The sequence below is a fragment of the Geotrypetes seraphini genome, chromosome 9, assembly GCF_902459505.1.
Source record: "Geotrypetes seraphini chromosome 9, aGeoSer1.1, whole genome shotgun sequence".
NCBI lineage: Eukaryota > Metazoa > Chordata > Amphibia > Gymnophiona > Dermophiidae > Geotrypetes > Geotrypetes seraphini.
The window spans coordinates 27,282,392-27,301,299 of NC_047092.1; the positions used below are offsets into that span (position 1 = coordinate 27,282,392).

Below are 18,908 nucleotides of genomic sequence, written 5' to 3' on the forward strand. Positions count from 1 at the left end.
GCTTTCCTCATCTTCTCATCATTCTCTTCCTTCCATCCACTGTCTGCCCTCTCTCTGCCTCTTCCATTTGGCATCTGCTTTCTTTCTATGCCTCTTCCAGAAATTGTCTGCCTCTCCCTCCCCCCCCTTTGGTGTGGCATCCATCTTCTTCCCTTCCCTCCTCCAATGGTCTGGCATCTCTCCCCTTCCCTCTCCCATACCCCCATGGTCTGACATTTCACTCCCTCCTCTCCCTTTCCCCACTTCCATCAGCATCTGCCCCCTTTCTTTTCCTCAAACCCAATTCCATCCAGTATCCTTCTCCCTTATGTCTCTCTTCCTTTTCCTTACACACCAATTCCATCAACATCTGCTCCCTTTCTCTCCCTCCACCACCCTTCCATACCATCCTTCCATACCACCCTGCCCCCTTTCACTCCCTCCACCACCCTTCCATACCATCCTGACCCCTTTCTCTTCCTCCACCACCCTTCCATGCTCCTTTCTCTCTCCCTCCAAACATTGCAGCTGCTGGCTCTGCCTTCTGAACTCCTTTGCAAAAGGCAGCCCGAAAGCAGAAATAGAACAGCTGGCGGCATCAACGGCAACAGCCCCCTCCTGGCATCAACAGTAACGCCCCCTCCCCCCATCGACGGCAACGCAGCCAACTCTGTTACAGGAAGGTCCTGCGATGACTGCTTCTGCCAGTCCATCCCCCTTCAACATCACTTCTTCCGGAGCAAGTAAGTGAAGTCAGAGGGGGATGGACTGGCAGACGCAGTCATCGCGGGACCTTCCTGTAACAGAGCCGGCCACTTTGCCATCGATGGAGGGGGGCCGTTACCGTTGATGCCGGGAGGGGGCCCATTACTGCTTTTAGAAAATGACAAGGTGAGTCGACCTCCTTCAGCAGGCCCCCTCACAGTTTTGGGCCCTAAGCACGTGCCTACTGGGCCTATCCATTAATCCGGCCCTGCTTTTAGTAGTCCTGTACTGCTATGCAGTGTTTGTTATAACATGCGCACACCAGTGGGAAAGGAGCAACAGCAGCCTGCGTGACATAGACAGAAGTGCCTGACTGGAAGGTACAGCTGCTACCCACCCCAGTTCTGCAGACTTTGTATGGGAGGGTTCTCCCTTTGCGTGAACTACCCTGGGTCCTGCTTCCATGGAGTAAACCCTGGAGGAATATGAAGGTTTAATGGAGGAGAAGACCAAGCCCAGAGTTCTAGATGCAAACATATCTCATTAGACTGTTGGGCAAAGGAAAATGTATGATTGCTTCTGAAAAAGAGGACCAGCTAGAGAAATATTGAAAATATCTGGTTTAAAAAGGCTATATTAAAGTACAAAAAACCCTCTTACAAACTTCAACAGAAAATAGTCTGTGTTCCCTCCTTGATAAACATTAATCCTATAAAGAATGTGTTTTCAACTTTATTGAACAGGCTGTGAGCCCTGGGGATACAAGGAACAATTTAGATTGGTTTAAGCCTTTTCTCGCAGACACTAGTAGAAAGAATATAAAGCAAAACTTGGTATACAAGTGTTTTGCAAGACAAGCAAAACATTTTATTAAATTTTAACTTAATATACAAGCAAGGTCTTGCAATACAAGTACATACAGTATACACACATCACAACTGAGCCAATGGTTCTCTCTCTTTCGCTGTGGGAGTTAAGTGACTGCATCACATCATCACAACTGAGCCGATGGTTCTTCTCTCTCTGATGCTGTCGGAGTGTAGTGACTGTTCTAAATGAGTGAGATCTTGCACTATAGTATTTTGTATTAAAGTTTTTGGGTTGTGGAATGAATTGTTGAGTTTCCATTATTTCTTATGGGGAAATTTGCTTTGATATACCAGTGTTTTGGATTACAAGCATGTTTTCGGAATGAATTAAGCTCTTAAACCAAGGTTTTACTGTATTTGTATATAATATAAGCAGTATATACAAATATCTCATGCACATTAATTGGGGATATTTCAAAACCAAACAGGTTTACACTCCTTGCTCCATATTTCTTCCATTGGAACTTAGGGGGAAGAACACACCACTTACTATCTTACTTAGAGCTCCTATCCATACCACCAACTCTGTTCTTGCACACCAGCCATCCCCAAGGCCAGTGCAAGGATGTTGTGAACCTTCAGCTTTGTGACTGACCCCTCTGAGTTTCTAACTTTGTTAAATCCACTCAATTTGTAGCATCTTTCAATCAATGTTAATCGGCAGAACATTGTTAAATCCATTCACGGTCCTGCGATATATAAACTGTTATATTATTATTAACTTTTGATCCCCAGAGCCTCACTGGAAAGATTTTGATAAGCAAAGTAGACCACTGTTCTTCAACCGCCTGTCCGCAGAAAAATTTTGCCGGTCTGCGCAGGGCCAGCGAGATTGACTCACTTAAATTTCCTGCCGGTCCGCGCAAGATCAACAGCTGAAGTCCGCGCTGGGCCGGAGAGATCTTGGGGAGTCTCCGACAGTGGCTTTCTCCCCTCTCTGCAGCTCTCCTTTACTTCCCAGCGCAGCGATTCACAAAGGCAGCCTTTGGGTTTTTGCTGAGTTGCGGCTGCCTCTGATGATGCAACTTCCTCTTTCCTCAGAGGTGGCGCGACCCAACAAAGGACCCGAGGCTGCCTTCCTGAATCGCTGCGCTGGGAAGTAAGGAGAGCTGATGGGAGGGGAGAACGCCACTATTGGAGTCTGGGAAGCTGCTGGGCAAGGGAAAAAAAGGAACAGCTGCTACAGGAGAGGGAGAAGGAGAGATGCTTCTGGGAGGGGAGGAGGGAAAGGAGTCTGGGAAGCTGCTGGGTAAGGGAAAAAAGGGACAGCTGCTACTGGAGAGGGAGAAGGAGAGGTGCTGCTGGGAGGGGAGGAGGGAAAGGAGTCTGGGAAGCTGCTGGGCAAGGGAAAAAAAGGGACAGCTACTACTGGACCTGGAGGGAAGCTGCTGGGCAAGGGAAAAAAAGGGACAGCAGCTACTGGAGAGGGAGAAGGAGAGAAGCTGCTGGGAGGGGAGGAAAGGAAGAGAGTTACTGCTGGACAGGAGGAGGAGGGAAGGGAGAATTAAAAAAAAGGAAGGAAACTGCTGGCAGGGAGATTAGAGGAGGGAAAGGGGAGAGACAGGCATGAGAAAGTAGAGAGATTGATGATAAGAAGAGATCAGCAGAACAATTTGCAGAGAGGGACAACAATGCTAGATCTGGTGTAGAGATAAAAATGAGAGCAGTGAAGCTGGAATGAATCATGTAAAAAGGAGAGAGGGGGCTCAGGCTGGATGGAAAGGGGAGAAGGGCATAGAAAGAAGACAGATACCATATGGAAGGGGGAGAGGACAGACATTAGATGGAAGGGGCAGATGCTGGATTGAAGAGAGAGAGGGCAGACGCTGAAAGGAAGAGAGTGAAAAGAAGATGAAAGCAGAAACCAGAGACGACAAAAGGTAGGAAAAAATAATTTTATTTCTATTTTGTGATTAGAATATATCAGATTTGAAATATATATCCTGCTAGAGCTGGTGTGAGGAGTAGTGGCTCATGGCCAGTAGGGGGTGATGTTTATGGGACGGTAATGGAATGGATAGCAGAACATGATAGTGCTGTATTTTTGTGGAGTTTTTCTACAAAAGTGTCTATTTTTCGTATGATTCTGGGTAATTCTAGTTAGATACAAGCATATGTGTTAGTTAAGCCCACACCCAATGGAAGCATACGAAAAAAGGGTGAATAAAAATCTAAATATAAATGTAGCTAAAGCCAGAAAAACACACTACAGATTAATATAAGGGAAAGAATGGTGTTCTTTTTGTGTACTTTGCTGTTAGGCTAGATCATGGAGGAAATCATAAAGGAAACCAGAGGAATCCATTTTGGCTCTCTGTCTTTTCTATATCTTCTCAGTCTTTGGAATCCATTTTGGTTTCCAAGTCTTTGTTCTCAGCATCGTGGTGTTAATTAATACCACATGTGCTTGCTTTAGACTGGTTAGGAAGATAACGTGTCCCAAACTAAGATATAACAGGAATTAAATATAGTTATGAATGAAAATTATGAATGAATGAATCAAGTTATGAACGAATGGGGGGCCCCTGGAGTGAAGTGTATGGCTGTGTATTGAACAAAAGAATGGGTTTTGAAAAACATTTGATATATCTTTGCAACCTAAAGAAATCCTAAAGCAACATCTGGAAGTAATTAAGTCAGAGACTCCTGCTCTAACATAGGAAGTGTGAAGCTGTCAGCTCAGGAGAAGGCAGCCCCTCCTTCAGGCTGACAACTTTTCAGCACTGTGTGTGGATGAAACTTAGCTGACAAGCAAGCTGACCAATTTTCAGCACCCTGTTAATAATTGTAAATTCTCTGAAATAAGTTTTAAGAATGATAAAGGAATATTGGAAATGTTATGAATATAAGAAATCAAAAGTAATTTTCTGAAACTTTTAAACGTAGAGGAATTTTATTTGTCTAACTTTTAAGATCACCCATGTAAATTGTTATTGGTTGAGAGACTGATGATGTCACAATGAGCCAAAAGTATATAATAGAGGGTCATGAGATCCTGAGGTGAGCTTGTTATCAGAAGGCCAGCATTTGGCAACTATAACAATCTCCCATTAGCGCAACTGTTAATGCAAGCAATTATGCTTTATTCTTTTGATCTCATAATGGAAAAATAGAAACAATAATTCAATAAATCTTAATTATAATTTTTAAAACCTTGCGCTGGTGTCATTTTGCATGTTTTATTATTTTTCAAACCTTGAGCTTTCAAGAGGCGTCGATGTCCCTTGCTCAGGTGTTAGACATAACTGGGGACTGCAAAGCCCAGGCAGTGCTTCTTTAGCTTCCAGCTGGCTTAGGGCGCTCTCTGACCAGGGGGCAGTTGCCCTAGTTGCATTCCCCTAACACTATTCCTGTCATGTGTGACTGCAGTATTCTGTTAGCATGATATTTCTGTGTAGCATTCTGTAATAATTTGGCTTGTTCAGTTTTCTTGATAGTAGAGGGGATATATGTGAAGGGGAGGGGAGACAGGGGTTTTGTTGATCCTTGCTCTGTATTATTTGTATTTATAAAATGACAATTGTACAGAATATTGTTTCTTTTTATACTTTAATAAAATACATTCAATATAAAATCATAACTGAGGCTTGTGCGGATGGGATCCGATGATTTGCGGGAACTGAGCTTGCGGAAATGGGGCAGAAACTTTTTTTTTTAAATTTTAGTCCTAGTAGTTTGCCGGTCCACAAAATAATTCTTGTATTTCTGCTGGTCCACGAAAAACACTGAACTAGACCATCATGATCATCTCAACCACATCTCTTTTGGTACAAACCCATAAAACTGCACCTCAGTGACATATTGGACATCTTACTATTAAATATTAACCTTACCAGTTACTTACAAAAATAAAAGACTATTTGAAAATTGCCCATTCTTCTGCAGGTGAAGGTGTGCACTGATGGTTATTGAGCTTGTAGAGCTCTCAGTGACCTGTTGTTTTGTGTAACAAGTGATGTGATTTTTAGTGTTATGTATCAGTTGATTAGTGTGTTTGTTATAAACTATATATGTTTTTATGTAACATGCATAGGTGTTAGAATATACCGTACATATTTTTAATCAAAGAAATTAACTGCAGCGGCTTTTCTGCCTTGCAGAAGCCGCTGACAGGCCGGTTGCCTGGTATGCCTAATGGTTGGGCCGGCCCTAGCTCTCTTTCTCATTCGCTGGAGTCGCAGAACTCGATCACGTGTCAGGCCGGGCGGGAGACAGAGGATTAACGGTTGTGAAAGGGGGGTGGGGGGGAAGGTGTGAGCTTGGGCACGCGCTGTCAGGGAGCCTATGTCCCGCGCTCCACACGCCCAGCCTGCCTCGTTCGGCGGCTGCGGGCGACAGCTTAAGCGCGCCACTGGCGGGGAGCCCTGGGCGCCAGAGAGATTGCCGCCGCCACCCGAGCAGAAGGGAGGTGAAGGGGAGCAAAGAAAGAAACAGCCCCTGTAGCCTTGTTGCTATTCCTTCCACCTGCCCGGGGCAGAGAAAGCCTGAGGAGGATGGCGAGACTGGCGCCTTTCTAGTTGCACCTCATGCAGGTTCTGACCCCTCCCCTCCCCCCGGCCAGAAAGTATAGCACCCGCTTTTTTGGCCGTCGCGCTCTCCCTCTGCACCGAGCCGCGTTTGATAGGTAGGATGCCGGCGGGACAGCCGGGGATGTTACCAGCCGAGGAAGCCGCAAAAATCTATCGCACCAATTATGTCCGGAACTCCAGGGCCATCGGTGTCCTGTGGGCGATTTTCACGATCTGCTTTGCCATTGTGAACGTCGTGTGCTTCATCCAGCCTTACTGGATAGGGGACGGGGTGGACACTCCACAGGCCGGGTATTTTGGACTCTTTCACTATTGCATCGGGGATGGGTTTTCCAGAGAACTGACCTGTAGAGGAAGCCTCCTTGATTTCGCCACTATCCCTTCAGGAGCCTTTAAGGCTGCTTCTTTCTTCATCGGCTTTTCCATGGTGCTCATTATAGCCTGCATATTCTTTTTCGTTCTGTTTTTCTTCTGTAACACAGCCACAGTCTACAAGATCTGCGCTTGGATACAACTGACATCTGGTGAGTGGCTAAAAATCACGGTGTCCACTGGATATAAATGACCGCTATTTTATATATCATGTTGAACCGTGTCCTCATGTACGGTAAAAATGTAGATTTTTTTTTTAAACAAACGAAAATGATGGTATATGCTAATAGTTCGATTCTATTTTGCAAGTGAAATATCAGGGAAGCAACTGTTGTTATTTCATGGCAAGCTCCAAGCTATAGAGCAGCTCATTTGATTTTGGAGCTGGTTGTTTTGATGTCATAAAGAAGACGGGTGTCAGTTTTGAGCGCTAAGGCAAAACACGCCTTTGAGGGCCGGATTTGAAAAGGAGTACATTTTTGGTAGGAAAATAGAGAATGACACGGTGTCAAAATCCATCACCGTCCCCGTCCCCGCGGATAACCGCGGGAAACCTTTTTCATGTCATTCTTTAAGGAGAGAGGAAAGAATCAGAGTATAATTGGGCACAACCACTGACCTGCAAGCTTTGCTTTGAAGAATGCTGGCATAGAAGGACCGAGGTTGAAATAGACACTAGAAAATGACGCGGGATCATTTCCCGCGGTTATCCGCGGGGGCGATGAATTTTGTCACCGTGTCATTCTCTAGTAGGAAACAATACCTATGTTTGCACGGTTTCTTTAGTGTTTTAGTAGCAGGATGGGCTGTCTGAATCGAGGAAGCTAGCACTAGAAGCATCCTTATAATTCTTTAATTGTCAAAAATTTTCATACATCCTCGAAGTCAGAGTAATATACTGTAAATGAACTGACCCAAGAAGAGACTAGCATTTTTCCAGTTCCTTGAATATACTGATTAGAGTGTACAAGGAGAACTTCAGGAGGGTTAGCTCCCTGTTACTTTTACAAGAGTGCAAGCACTAAATTTTCTAAGAAATAGTTGAAAAGCATTAAATGGAATAGAAATAAGATATAGAAATAGAAAATTATGAAATAAAAAATGTCAGAGGCTAAGGAAGAGAGCTATTGGATGCATCCATTAATTTCTAACTGTAAGCTGGAACTTGATGGTGGTCAGCATCGTACTATAAGGTTTTTTTTTCTCATTCCTGCTTTGAGTATGGATATTGAGATAACCTTGGTTATGATGAAATTTTTATTGTACTTATTACTATTGTATAATACTTTATCCTAAACCGCTTTGGATTGTCTTGAGAAAGGCAGTAGAAGAAAATAGCAATAGCTCCTATTCTCTCTTCTCTTTTGTCCTGTCTTTATAACGTTTTGAGCCTCAAGAAATATGTAGGTATTAAATCAGTAATAATACAAAAGCTTTCATTTTATTAATTCAGAAAATTTGTCCCATAAGCAGGAGGAAGCTGTAGAGAAAATATATAAAATAAAGATTTTAAAAAAAAAAAGCTTCCCAAGATGTAGTACAATGACAAAATTGAAAAACATTAGAAATTGGAGGAAATTTAAAACAACAAAATATTCTAGATTTTATGGGTTTAAAAAGTTATATTTAATTCAATCTATTTCCTCTTCAAAGATTTGGGTTTTGTAACTTTTATTTTCTAATAATAATAATAATAATAACTTTATTCTTCTATACCGCCACAATCTTGCGACTTCTAGGCGGTTTACAATCAAGAGAGCTGGACATTCAGCAAGTTACAATGTGCAGATAGAGGAAATACAGAGTGCAGAAACTTTAAGGAAGCAAAATTATAGATATACAAATTGCTGAGCGAGAGTATACAGATTGGAAGAAATTTCCAAGTGGGTCTGTTAGGAGAAGGCCGTGCAATTAAAAAAAACCAAAAAAAAAAACCAACCAGCGAAAATTACGATATGATAACAGTAATAGTTTATATATATCATTTCATATTTTTATATAAACCATTTCAAACAAAGGGGCCCTTTCACTACAGCAGCATGCATGTTAAATGTTGCATGTTCTATTTTATACCTATGTGGCACTTGGCATGCTCTAATTCCGGTAGCACACGCTGCAATAAAACTTATTCACAAAGCTGTTTGTCTAGTTTGCAAAATGGACATAGTAACTCAACAGAAATGTGTTTTGTGTGTGTGTGTGTCAGTGTATATTAGGTTCAGATCATTTGCTTTAGTAGAAGACATAACAGCTACCTCCTGGGATATTATGTTGTATAAATATTTAAGATTGTACCTAGCTGTTAAGCTCTTTAGTTGATATATTAAGGACAAGTCGCTACACACACACTCCCACATCCATTCTTATCCACTCCTAATCTAGCTGAGATAATATTCAAGCACCTTTCTGACTTCATGTGCAACTTTCTTTAAATTAGTCCCCTTGTTTTCTAACATCCTGTTACTTTGGGCTCCTTTTACAAAGGTGCGCTACGGATTTTACTGCATGCACTGGATTAATGTGCGCTAGTGCAAAAATCTACCGCCTGCCAAAAGGAGGCGGTAGCGGCTAGTGCATGCGGCATTTTAGCTCACGCTATTCCAAGCGTTAAGGCCCTAGCGCGCGCCTTTGTAAAAGGAGCCCTTTATGTTATCTATCTATGGCAGGGGTGTCGAAGTCCCTCCTCGAGGGCTGCAATCCAGTCGGATTTTCAGGATTTCCTTAATGAACATGCATGAGATCTATTTGCGTGCACTGCTTTCATTGTATGCTAATAGATCTCATGCATATTCATTGGAGAAATCCTGAAAACCTGACTGGATTGTGGCCCTCGAGGAGGGACTTTGACACCCCTGATCTAATGGCCCTTTTTACAAAGCTGCAGTAGCAGATCTTTGTACATTGTGTTGACATTGTTATGTACCATACTATGCCATACCTTGTATTGCTATTTGCATATTTCCACTGCTTTAATTGTCTATTGCCTGTTTGACTTCTTTTTTCTTATACTACTTTGAATGAATTCCTTAAAAAAGGTGGTAAAATAAATCCATAATAAATAAACTTCTTTCAGTAGATGGCTGATCCCAACCCCTCCTTTCATCCCCTGATTACTGACCTGTTGATATTGATTTTATTTTACCCTAAATACATCCTATATCTACTCTTGCAGAGTGCTGGAAACATCTTGGGGATCATAGAACTTTTTACTAGCCTGGTCCTATAAAATTTTCTGATAGTCTGATGGCCAGTAAAAGATGGCACACCCATTCAAAAGGTCCCAGTGAGAACACTGATAAAGCTTTTGGCCAAAGCCATATTAATTTATAGGACTGGTGGCACCTCATAGACAAACTGCTTTATTGAAGCATGCTTTTTCGAAGACAAGTGTCCACTTAATAAAATGGGCTTTTGTCTTTAGGTTCAAACAATTTTTATTGATGCAAACAACAAATACAATGCCAAGGCACCCCAAAGTGCTCAGTACAAACAAATACGCATCATATATAATAGTATAACAAGCATGGACAAAAGAAAAGGAACATCAACCAAACTCCCCCCCAACCCACTCTACTTAGGCGAGCGAGAGTAAGAAGAGCAGAAAGACACTCCGAGGCCCTGGACTCTTATGAGCCCTGAAAATGCCACACCAACCCCTCCCCCCACCGAAACCCCCTTACCCTGTCCGTGTTTAAGCTCCAGAACCTTTCCAAACCACTCCCCCCTCCCTAATTCCCCCTCTCCCCTCCCCCCTCCCCAGTGGTACTCTCCACTGCCCCATTAGTACTCGCCGGTACTCTCCCAGCCCGACTATCCAAGCGCCCAGATTAGGACACCCATCTTAAGACCGCACTGCGGCCCTTTGGATGCAAGGCTTGCAGATATGGCTCTCAAACATTTAAGAACAACATCTTTTGTTTCCTTGTCCCTCCTGCATCTCGCGCCTCTCAGATGGCCAACTGATGCAACTGGTTCCGCCAATGCCAAAACGCCGGAGGGTCAGGGACCGTCCAGCATTGAAAGAATACATTTCCTGGCCAGTAAATTCATCTTCCTGCACAGAGCCTGATTTCCCCTAGGCAAATGGCCAAAAGCCTCTGGCAAATCCAAGAGAAAGTGGGCCGAGGTACTGCGCAGGTGGGCTTTTGTCTTTAAAAGCATATGCCTCAATTCTTCTAAAAGGTGTCAAGTCTATTTGTCATTTTTTATATTTTATGATTGCAAAACTATATCATGTAGGTTGAAGCTTTGATATGAAACCCTTCTGATTTGTATTTATTTATTTCCAAAATTTATTACTAGGTATATCTAACAGCTCTGCGTGAGTTATAATTAAAACTTGAATAATAAACCCCATTTACTGGGAATGGGGTAACAAGCTGCTAACATGATGAAGACAGTGCTCTTAGGATGCCTTTTACAAAGCTGCAGTAGTGATCCCCATGTGGCAAATGTGATGCAGCCTATTCAATTTCTATAACTGCATCATTTGCCACATCAGTACTCACTACTGTGGCTTTAGAAAAGGGGCCCTTAGTGTTATGAATTTCTCTTTTTTTTTTTTTTTGCTCTATTAGCATGGGGGAAAGGAAAAGGCAAGACCCAGGCCTATCCTCTAGAACCCATGGAGACTTCCCCTCTGATGCAGACAACTTTGGATGGTTTTCTTTGGTGATTTGCAGAACCTGATGAGTTGGTGAGCAGCTGTAACACCTCAGTAGCACCTGCTGAGCCGAGCATTGAAATATCACTCAGCCCTGAATTGTGCAGTCCCCCTTGTAGCCTGAATATCTTCAGAGCCCAGAATGTAATGCCTTAATGCTGGATACAGAACAAACATTTCAAGTTGAAGGACTATGCACTAGGACCTCATCTCCAAAGGTGAAGGGCTAGCTGGGAGAAGCCCTCAGTTGGACTGTAAAGTGGTTGGTGCTGACTCAGTGAGATCTGGACAACAGGGACTTCCCCATAGAATAATTGGTAATTGGTTGCCCAATAGTGAGTAAGGAGGAAATAGGAATACCTTCCAATGATATCTGTACTCTTGTGTTTTTTGCCTGTAATCTTTTGTGTTTTCCTAGTTTTTTTGGGTCCTCCTGAGTTCAGGCCTCAGAGGCAGTGTGAAGTAAAATAATGAGACAATAGCCAGATGGTGCAGAAAAGTTACTGTATATAATATAGAAATAAGCTTATTACAAATATCCCCCCCCCCCCTTTTACAAAGTCACACTAGCAGCTGCCTCTGTGGTAACTGCCCCAAAGCCCAGAGGGATTTAAAGGGCTTTGCGGCTTTTGCTGTGTGGCTTTGTAAAAGAGGGGGATAGAATATTACTACTCCTACTTATTACTTATATAGCACTTTTCAGATTGCATTTTGGGATAAAAATTTTAAGCAGCTCTTATCCTCATTTATTTCTTATCTTCACTATAGGAAACAATTCAAGACTTTCTTGTTCTCTAAGTTTCTTGGTTCTTAATAGTAATGTATCCATCATTTTGAATTATGTTTTCTAGTTAATCTTTTGTTAACCACATTGAACGTTAAGGTAATTGCGGTTTAGAAATAAATTCTTATGTTATGTTATATGCAGCACTGTACATTTTGACATTTATAGATGGCCCCTGCTCAGAAGAGCTTACAATCTAACTTAGCCAGACAGGCATGACTTATAGGGGTGGAGATGCAGAGCCCAAGCTGAGAGGAGTCAAAAGCACTCTCAAAAAGGTGGGCTTTTAACTGGGCCTTGAACACTGCCTGTCGTAGGGATTCGGGCAGCTTGTTCCAAGCATATGGTGCAGCAAGGCAGAAGGGACGGAGTCTGGAGTTGGCAGTTAAAGAGAAGGGCACAGATAGGAGGGACTTACCAGGTGAGTAGAGCTCACAGGTGGGGGGGGAGCATAGGGGGAGATAAGTGAAGAGAGATAGTGAGGGGCAGCTGAGTGAGTGCATTTGTAGGTTAGTAAGAGGAGTTTGAATTGTATTCGGAAACGGATGAGAAGCCAATTAAATGACTTTAGAAGAGGGGTAGCCTGTTTTGAGGCTGCCTCCTGCTGACCGGCTATGCTCGGGTAAGGAAGGGAGCGAGGGGGTTCGCGGCTCAGGACCACCGCCTGCTTCTACCACTAAGGGGCTTGAGGGAGGGAAGAGGGCTTTGCGGCTCAGGACTGCTGGTGCTTTGGGGTGGGAGGGAGTGGGGCTTTGCGGCTTAAGACACTGGTTGCGCTGATGCTTAAGGGAGGGAGGTGGGGTTTGCGTCTCGGGATTGCCACCGCTTGTAGTTCTTTGGGGCTTGAGGGAGGGAGGGGGGGTTGTGGCTCAGGACAGCTTTGGGGGTCATTTTTTTTGTTTTCACTGGCAATTTTTTTGGACAGTGCCAGTTAACCAAGACTCTACTTATAGTTTGTCTAAATTTCAAGGAGGCATGTTAGAGGTGTGGTGTGGGCAAAGTCTAGGCCTGGCTAGCTATATGAATCTAGCACTGAATATCATTGGCGCTCACATAACTCCTAGCTCCTCCCCAACTCTGCCTTGGACCACTCCAGCACTAACTGGTGAGTGCTTTGGTGGCCATGCCACATTTTCAGCAGCACTGTGCTATTAATTGCTGCTGAAAATTTAGGGATTCCTCATTCACTGTGATTTTAACCAGGCAGGAGCTACTCCTGCATTAAACTAGTCTGAATATCAGCCTCTCACTTTAATGACCTTTTTTAAACAATTTTTTTTTCTTATCTAGCAGTTTCCTTCTGCTCATTTTATACTTTCAGCTTAACTTGAACCAGGGCCAAGATCCATGATCCTTTCATTGTGATTAAGGTATAGGAACCTAACCTTGATCTTTATCCAGTTTGCATAACTGTTGCTGGACAATTGGGCCAACCAATGAATACTTAATTAAACCTGTTTGCTAATATATTAAACTTATGGTTTGTTGAGCTTATTTTCTTTCTGTTGGCTGGTGGAATTCTGCCTGGAATTGTTCTTTATCATATTGATTTCTGTCAGATCTTATTTTGGTTCCAAATTAGATTTTTTTTTTGCACCTTTAGCTTTGACTGCTTATTGAGTTTCTGCTGCAGCCTTCAACTTGTCTGTGAGTTGTTTTAACAAGGCAAAGACAGCATTACCTTTTTGTTTATGGATTTATTCTTCACCTCACTTTATCAGAGTAATGTGTTCTAGAGCTTCCTTTCAATATGAAATAGTTTCAACTCCCGTGCATTTAAGCCACAGAGGTATTTAAATGTCTCTCTCATGTTTCACCTCACCCACCTTTCTTCCAAAGTATATATACTGAGATCTTTAATTAAAAAACCAGGTAAGTCACCAAAGGAAAAAAACTACAGGTTGCTTTTAGCACAAGTTTATCAGTCAGTTCTCTATGGCAATTCCTTGGGGGAAAACACAGATATAACATCTCCAAGACATGAGATTCACTCCAACCCCCCCCCCCCATGATACCTTTGTCTTGTCACACCACTTCTTCACAGTAGAGGAAAAAAAATAATAAAGTACCAGAGGCAATGGTCTCTGGGTCCTTAGAAGGCCATTAATAGTTTTTACTGTCTTGCTCCAAAACCCCTTCCTGCAATGTTACCCTTCAGCACTACAATTGCAGGGAATAACGCTTTTAGAATTAAGCTCTCCTTCTTAGTCTCAGCAAACACATTTTTTTCCACATGAGGACTCCTAGCTGAGCTCCATGCCCTCATCATTGGCTAACTCAACTCTCTCTTCTGATTCCATTTCACAGGCATTTAGTTCCTCATCCATATTAAATTGCTCCATATCAATGTCCACAGTATAACTGATAGGTTCTGCTTTAAAGGCTTTTACTTGGGAGTCCTGAGAGTTTGCTGCTTTGAGCTGGAGAAACTCTTTTCCATAGCAGTCAGAGTTGCTTTGGGAGATGGTGTGTGTGTATGCTGCTTAGAAGCCACCCCTTTTCCTCCTACTCTGCCCTGATTAGGTCTAATTACAGCTGTGCTCTCATGCCTCATGTCAGCAGCATTCTGGCCTTTCCTCAGTTGATTGAGACCTCTTTCACCTGGGCTGGTTGTGATAGCTGTTGCAGCCCTGGTCTTTATTCTTCCCCAATTGCGGCATTCTGGGACTTGTAGTTATCCCAGGAGAAGCAGGCAGCATATTCTCAACATGTGGACAGCTTCACAAGCAGACTTGCTTGAAGAACTTTAAGAAAATTTGCAACTGCCGCACCGCGTATGCGCGAGTGCCTTCCCGCCCGTCTCCTCAGTTCTAAGTTTTCCGCGGAGCTGAGAAGCCCTCGTTTCAAGGCTCTGCATGAAAGTTAGTTCTAAACTCATGCCATCTCTACACTGCGGCTTGTATATTTCTTCTTTCTTACAGGGTCGTTGTGTACGAGTGGAATTTTTTTTTTTTTTGTCATGTCACATCAGGGCCTATTCCGCGGCCTCAGCCCGCGGGCTTCGATTTGGCCGCAACCATTTTTCATTCCATGTCCCGGCCGGTCACAGGGTTCAAGAAGTGTAGCCGGTGTCAATGCGTGATCTCTATCACTGACCCACATAAGTGGTGTGTTTAGGACCTGATCATCGTCCGGAGTCGTGCGCCCACTGTGCTACACTTCAAAATCAGGCCCTTAAACGACATCGCATTCAAATTGAAAAAATTTGGGGGTCATGGATCTTCCTCTAGCCAAACCCTCAACCCCGATTTCGACCTCGACCTTGACTCCGTCAAAGTCTTCTGCAGGGCTTAAAGCTTCGCTCTCAACCTTGCTAAAGCCTTCCTCGATGAGGAAGTACTCATCCTCGGGGAAATCTGCAAAATCATCTCCAGAGGGGCCATTATCCTCAGTGTCTCCATCAGGTCAGTTAGCTAGGCCAGTCTTTCAGGAGTCACAGGTCATTCCAATAGCAACCTTAGTCAGACCTTATTGCTTCGAGATTTCCAAAGAAGCATGTCTCAAAATCAAGGAAGCACTCTTCTTCGAGGTCGTCTTCCTCGGATTCTATAGCCACACCACTTGTACCAGCTCCAGTGGTCTCGGTGCCGGCTTTGCAGAATATGTTGGAAACTATTCTGCATCAGAAGTTTGGTAGCATGCTTGCTAAATTGATTTCTGCCTCGACCCTGCTTCCTGCAGTCCAGCCTGAGCACTCAACAGTATTACAAGGAGTTGAGTCCTTGAGAGTGCCTCGAGGTCAATCTGAACACTATACAAGGAGCTGAGTCCTTTCAAGTGTCTCCACTTCGATCTTCAACTTCCAGTCCTACCTCACAAGATAAGGCATTGCCTTCTTCGAGGCACAGGGCGAGGACACCTCAACATTCCTCATCGAGGCAGGATTCGACTCGATCAATGACTCATGATTCGAGGCACAGTTCATCCCCACACCATCTGTCGAGACATTCATCGAGACCCAGCTCTTCTTCTCGAGACAGACCTCATTTATCGAGGCATCGAGAATCTTTAAGACCACCAACTCCCTTGTCGAGGAAATCTACTGTGGAACCTCACATCCGGCAGCCACAAGATTTTCACCAGTCGAGTTCTTCTCCTGCGAGGTTTTCTTCACCAGCTTGTTCCTCAAAAAGAAAACGTTCTGTTTCTCCTACTCATTCCAGGAGGGGACTTTCATCTTCATCTTTGCCTATGGATTCAGATCTTCGGTACCAATATTCCAGAGAGGCTTCAATTGTCTCAGAGTGGTAAGCTGTTTTGGGGTATGTGAGCTTTCTCTGTGAAGTGAAGGACAGAGGACTATTGATAATTATATCCTGCTTTTTGTAAGATAACTTAGAAGTCTAACTAGTAGTTGATAGAATTTTGATAGAACTTTTTAGAATTTGGTACTTTGGAAACGTTATTTTAGTAAAATGGCATTTCTTAACAAATACCAATTGATTATGGGGGGTATTTTATTTGATATGTTATAGGAGTTGGTGTAATGATGAGATCCGCTCTGAACCTATTTCTGTCTACCTTACCTGGTATCGGCCAGCTAAGATGATCAAACCAATTGGGTCACATCAAGTTTTATATGATTGTCAAGAACTAGGCCCGTTACAAATCCCTGTAGCGACTTCTACTCGTGAATCCTTTAAACCTCGCGGCAATAAGACTAGAAACAGAATATTAGAAAAGCTGGAATATACTAATTTACCAGCTACACCGAATTTTGCTAATTTCAAGGGATATTATTGAACACTCGATCTGTGAGAAATAAATCACAGATTTTAAGAGATTGGCTTGAGGAAACGAATCCAGACTTCCTATTTTTAACAGAAACATGGATGATCTCGGATACAGATGCCATCATGAATGAAATCCTTCTGCAGGGATATAAAATCCTCCCACTGTCTAGGAGTTGGAAAAAGGGGGAGGCTTTGCGATAATTTTAAAAGGGTCTTTTGATTTTAATAGGGTAGATTCTAAATCTACAGAGGATCTTGAAATCCTAACTTGTAAAATTTGGAAGACCCATTAATTGTAACCGTATTCTATATTTCTACGAAACGATGGCCAAGTGCCAAAGAAGAATTTTTTGAATTTCTTACCACTAATACTCTGACAGGATCATATAATCTTTTAATGGGAGATATAAACATTCACCTAGAACAAGTGGGAAATACAGAAGTGGCTGATATATTCTCTTTTTTAACCACCTTAGGGTTTATGATACCAGATAAAGAAAAAACACATTATAAGGGCCACCAATTAGATTTAGCTACTTTCTCAATAAAATAATTATTTGGCCCAAAGATTCAGTATATACAAGGGGTATGGGAGAAATGCATACGGTCAGATCATTATATTTACAATTTTGAAATATGTTGGCAAAAGAAGCAACCTTTCTTAAAAATGAAAAATATAAGGACAAAATTCATTACTAGTAGAGGAATTATAAATCCAACAGAATTTTGGGCACATTATGAACTACACCCTAAAATTGAGGAGGATCAATATTTTCCTATGAGATGGGAAAAATTTAGTAAGGAAGTCTTAGATCAAATAGCTCCATTCAAAACATATAAAAAGAAGGGGAGGCCTGTTAATGAATGGTTTGATACTGAATTATTAGCCGTTAAACAAGAATTAAGAAAATTGGAAAGGATTTGGCTAAAATCAAACAAAGAAGAAGATAAGACATTGGAGACACAAGTTGAAAAATTATAAAAATTTGATTAAAGAAAAACGTTCAAAATATTATCTCCAGGCCTCGAGACTCTTCGAGGCCTTCAACTCTGAAGTCGAGGACACCACCTCCAGTTACCGCTGCTTCTTCTCCTATGAGGGATTCTATCTACTCTTTCAGTGAGTCGTCTATACCTGCATATTCAGGCCTCAGGTATCAGTACTCCAGAGAAGCTTCACCCTCGTTCTCTGCCATACGAGGCATCTTGAGGTCACCTTCTTCTCCTCATCAACCATCCTTGGAGCAGATATCTTTTCCTTCTTTCCTACGTCAAATGAGTAAGGAACTCAATATTACTCTGGATTCTGATTCTAAATATTCTCAGGAGTATTTAAAAGAAATGGATATGTCTCGTCGTCCTGCGGAGTCTCTCAAATTACCCTTTAATAGACTTCTTTATCAAACCTTCAAGAGAAACTTTATTCCATTCCTGCTGTTCCAGGAAAGCTGGAGTCTCGTTACAGGACGGTCCACTGCAAGGGCTTTGAGAAATCTCAGTTATTCCATCAGTCCCTTCTTGTGGAGTCTTCTCTGAAAAAGACAAATCCTGCCAAAGTTTATGCCACTGTTCCTCCTGGAAGAGAGGGCAAGACCATGGACAAATTTGGTCGCCGGTTGTATCAAAATTCTCTCATGGCAACTAGAGTTTTGAATTACAACTTTGTTTTTATTTCTTATTTCAAGCATTTGGTTGACACACTGCATGAATATATCAAATATATTCCTGAACATTGTCTTCCAGGTTTTCAGCAGAAGATCACCACTCTGACTCAACTCCGCATGCATCTTCTTCAATCTTCCTATGATGCATTTAAACTTTCCTCGAGGGTCACTGCCTTTTCAGTAGCGATGCGCAGGCTTGCCTGGCTCCGTACTATAGACATGGGCCCTAATCTTTAAGATCGTCTGGCCAACATTCCTTGTCAAGGAAATGAATTGTTTGATGACTCAATCGAGGAAGCTACTAAACGATTGAACATGAAAAATTGTTTGCTTCCATCATTCGTCCTAAGCTTAAGCCTTCTACTTCTAAAGGCTTCAGACCTGTTCCATCTTATCAGAGGCGTTTTCCACACAGAGAAGCTCTTTATACAAGAGCACCTCCTAAAAAACAACTACAACAGCAGCAGAGGCAACAGAAACCTCAGACTTCTGCTGCGCATAAGACTTCTCAGCCCTTTTGACCATTTAATACAGAGCATAATCTCCATCTTTTTGTTTGTCCTCTCCCCTTCCCATTGGAGGTCGCCTCCGTCATTTTTACCACCGCTGG

General features: G+C 42.6%; 1 protein-coding gene across 2 annotated transcripts in view; it reads left to right on the top strand.

Annotated features, from left to right (window-relative positions):
• The first annotated feature begins 5,733 nt into the window (after window positions 1-5,733).
• The window catches only part of LHFPL3 (LHFPL tetraspan subfamily member 3), an 85,521-nt gene continuing 72,346 nt past the window's right edge, over window positions 5,734-18,908 (top strand). The window contains exon 1 of one of the 2 annotated variants that reach the window (XM_033958472.1): window positions 5,734-6,606. In XM_033958472.1, coding sequence (XP_033814363.1) covers window positions 6,183-6,606 — 424 coding nt within the window. In that variant the 5' untranslated portion in view covers window positions 5,734-6,182. The remainder of the gene's footprint in view (window positions 6,607-18,908) is intronic. The other variant, XM_033958471.1, reaches the window with a different exon arrangement.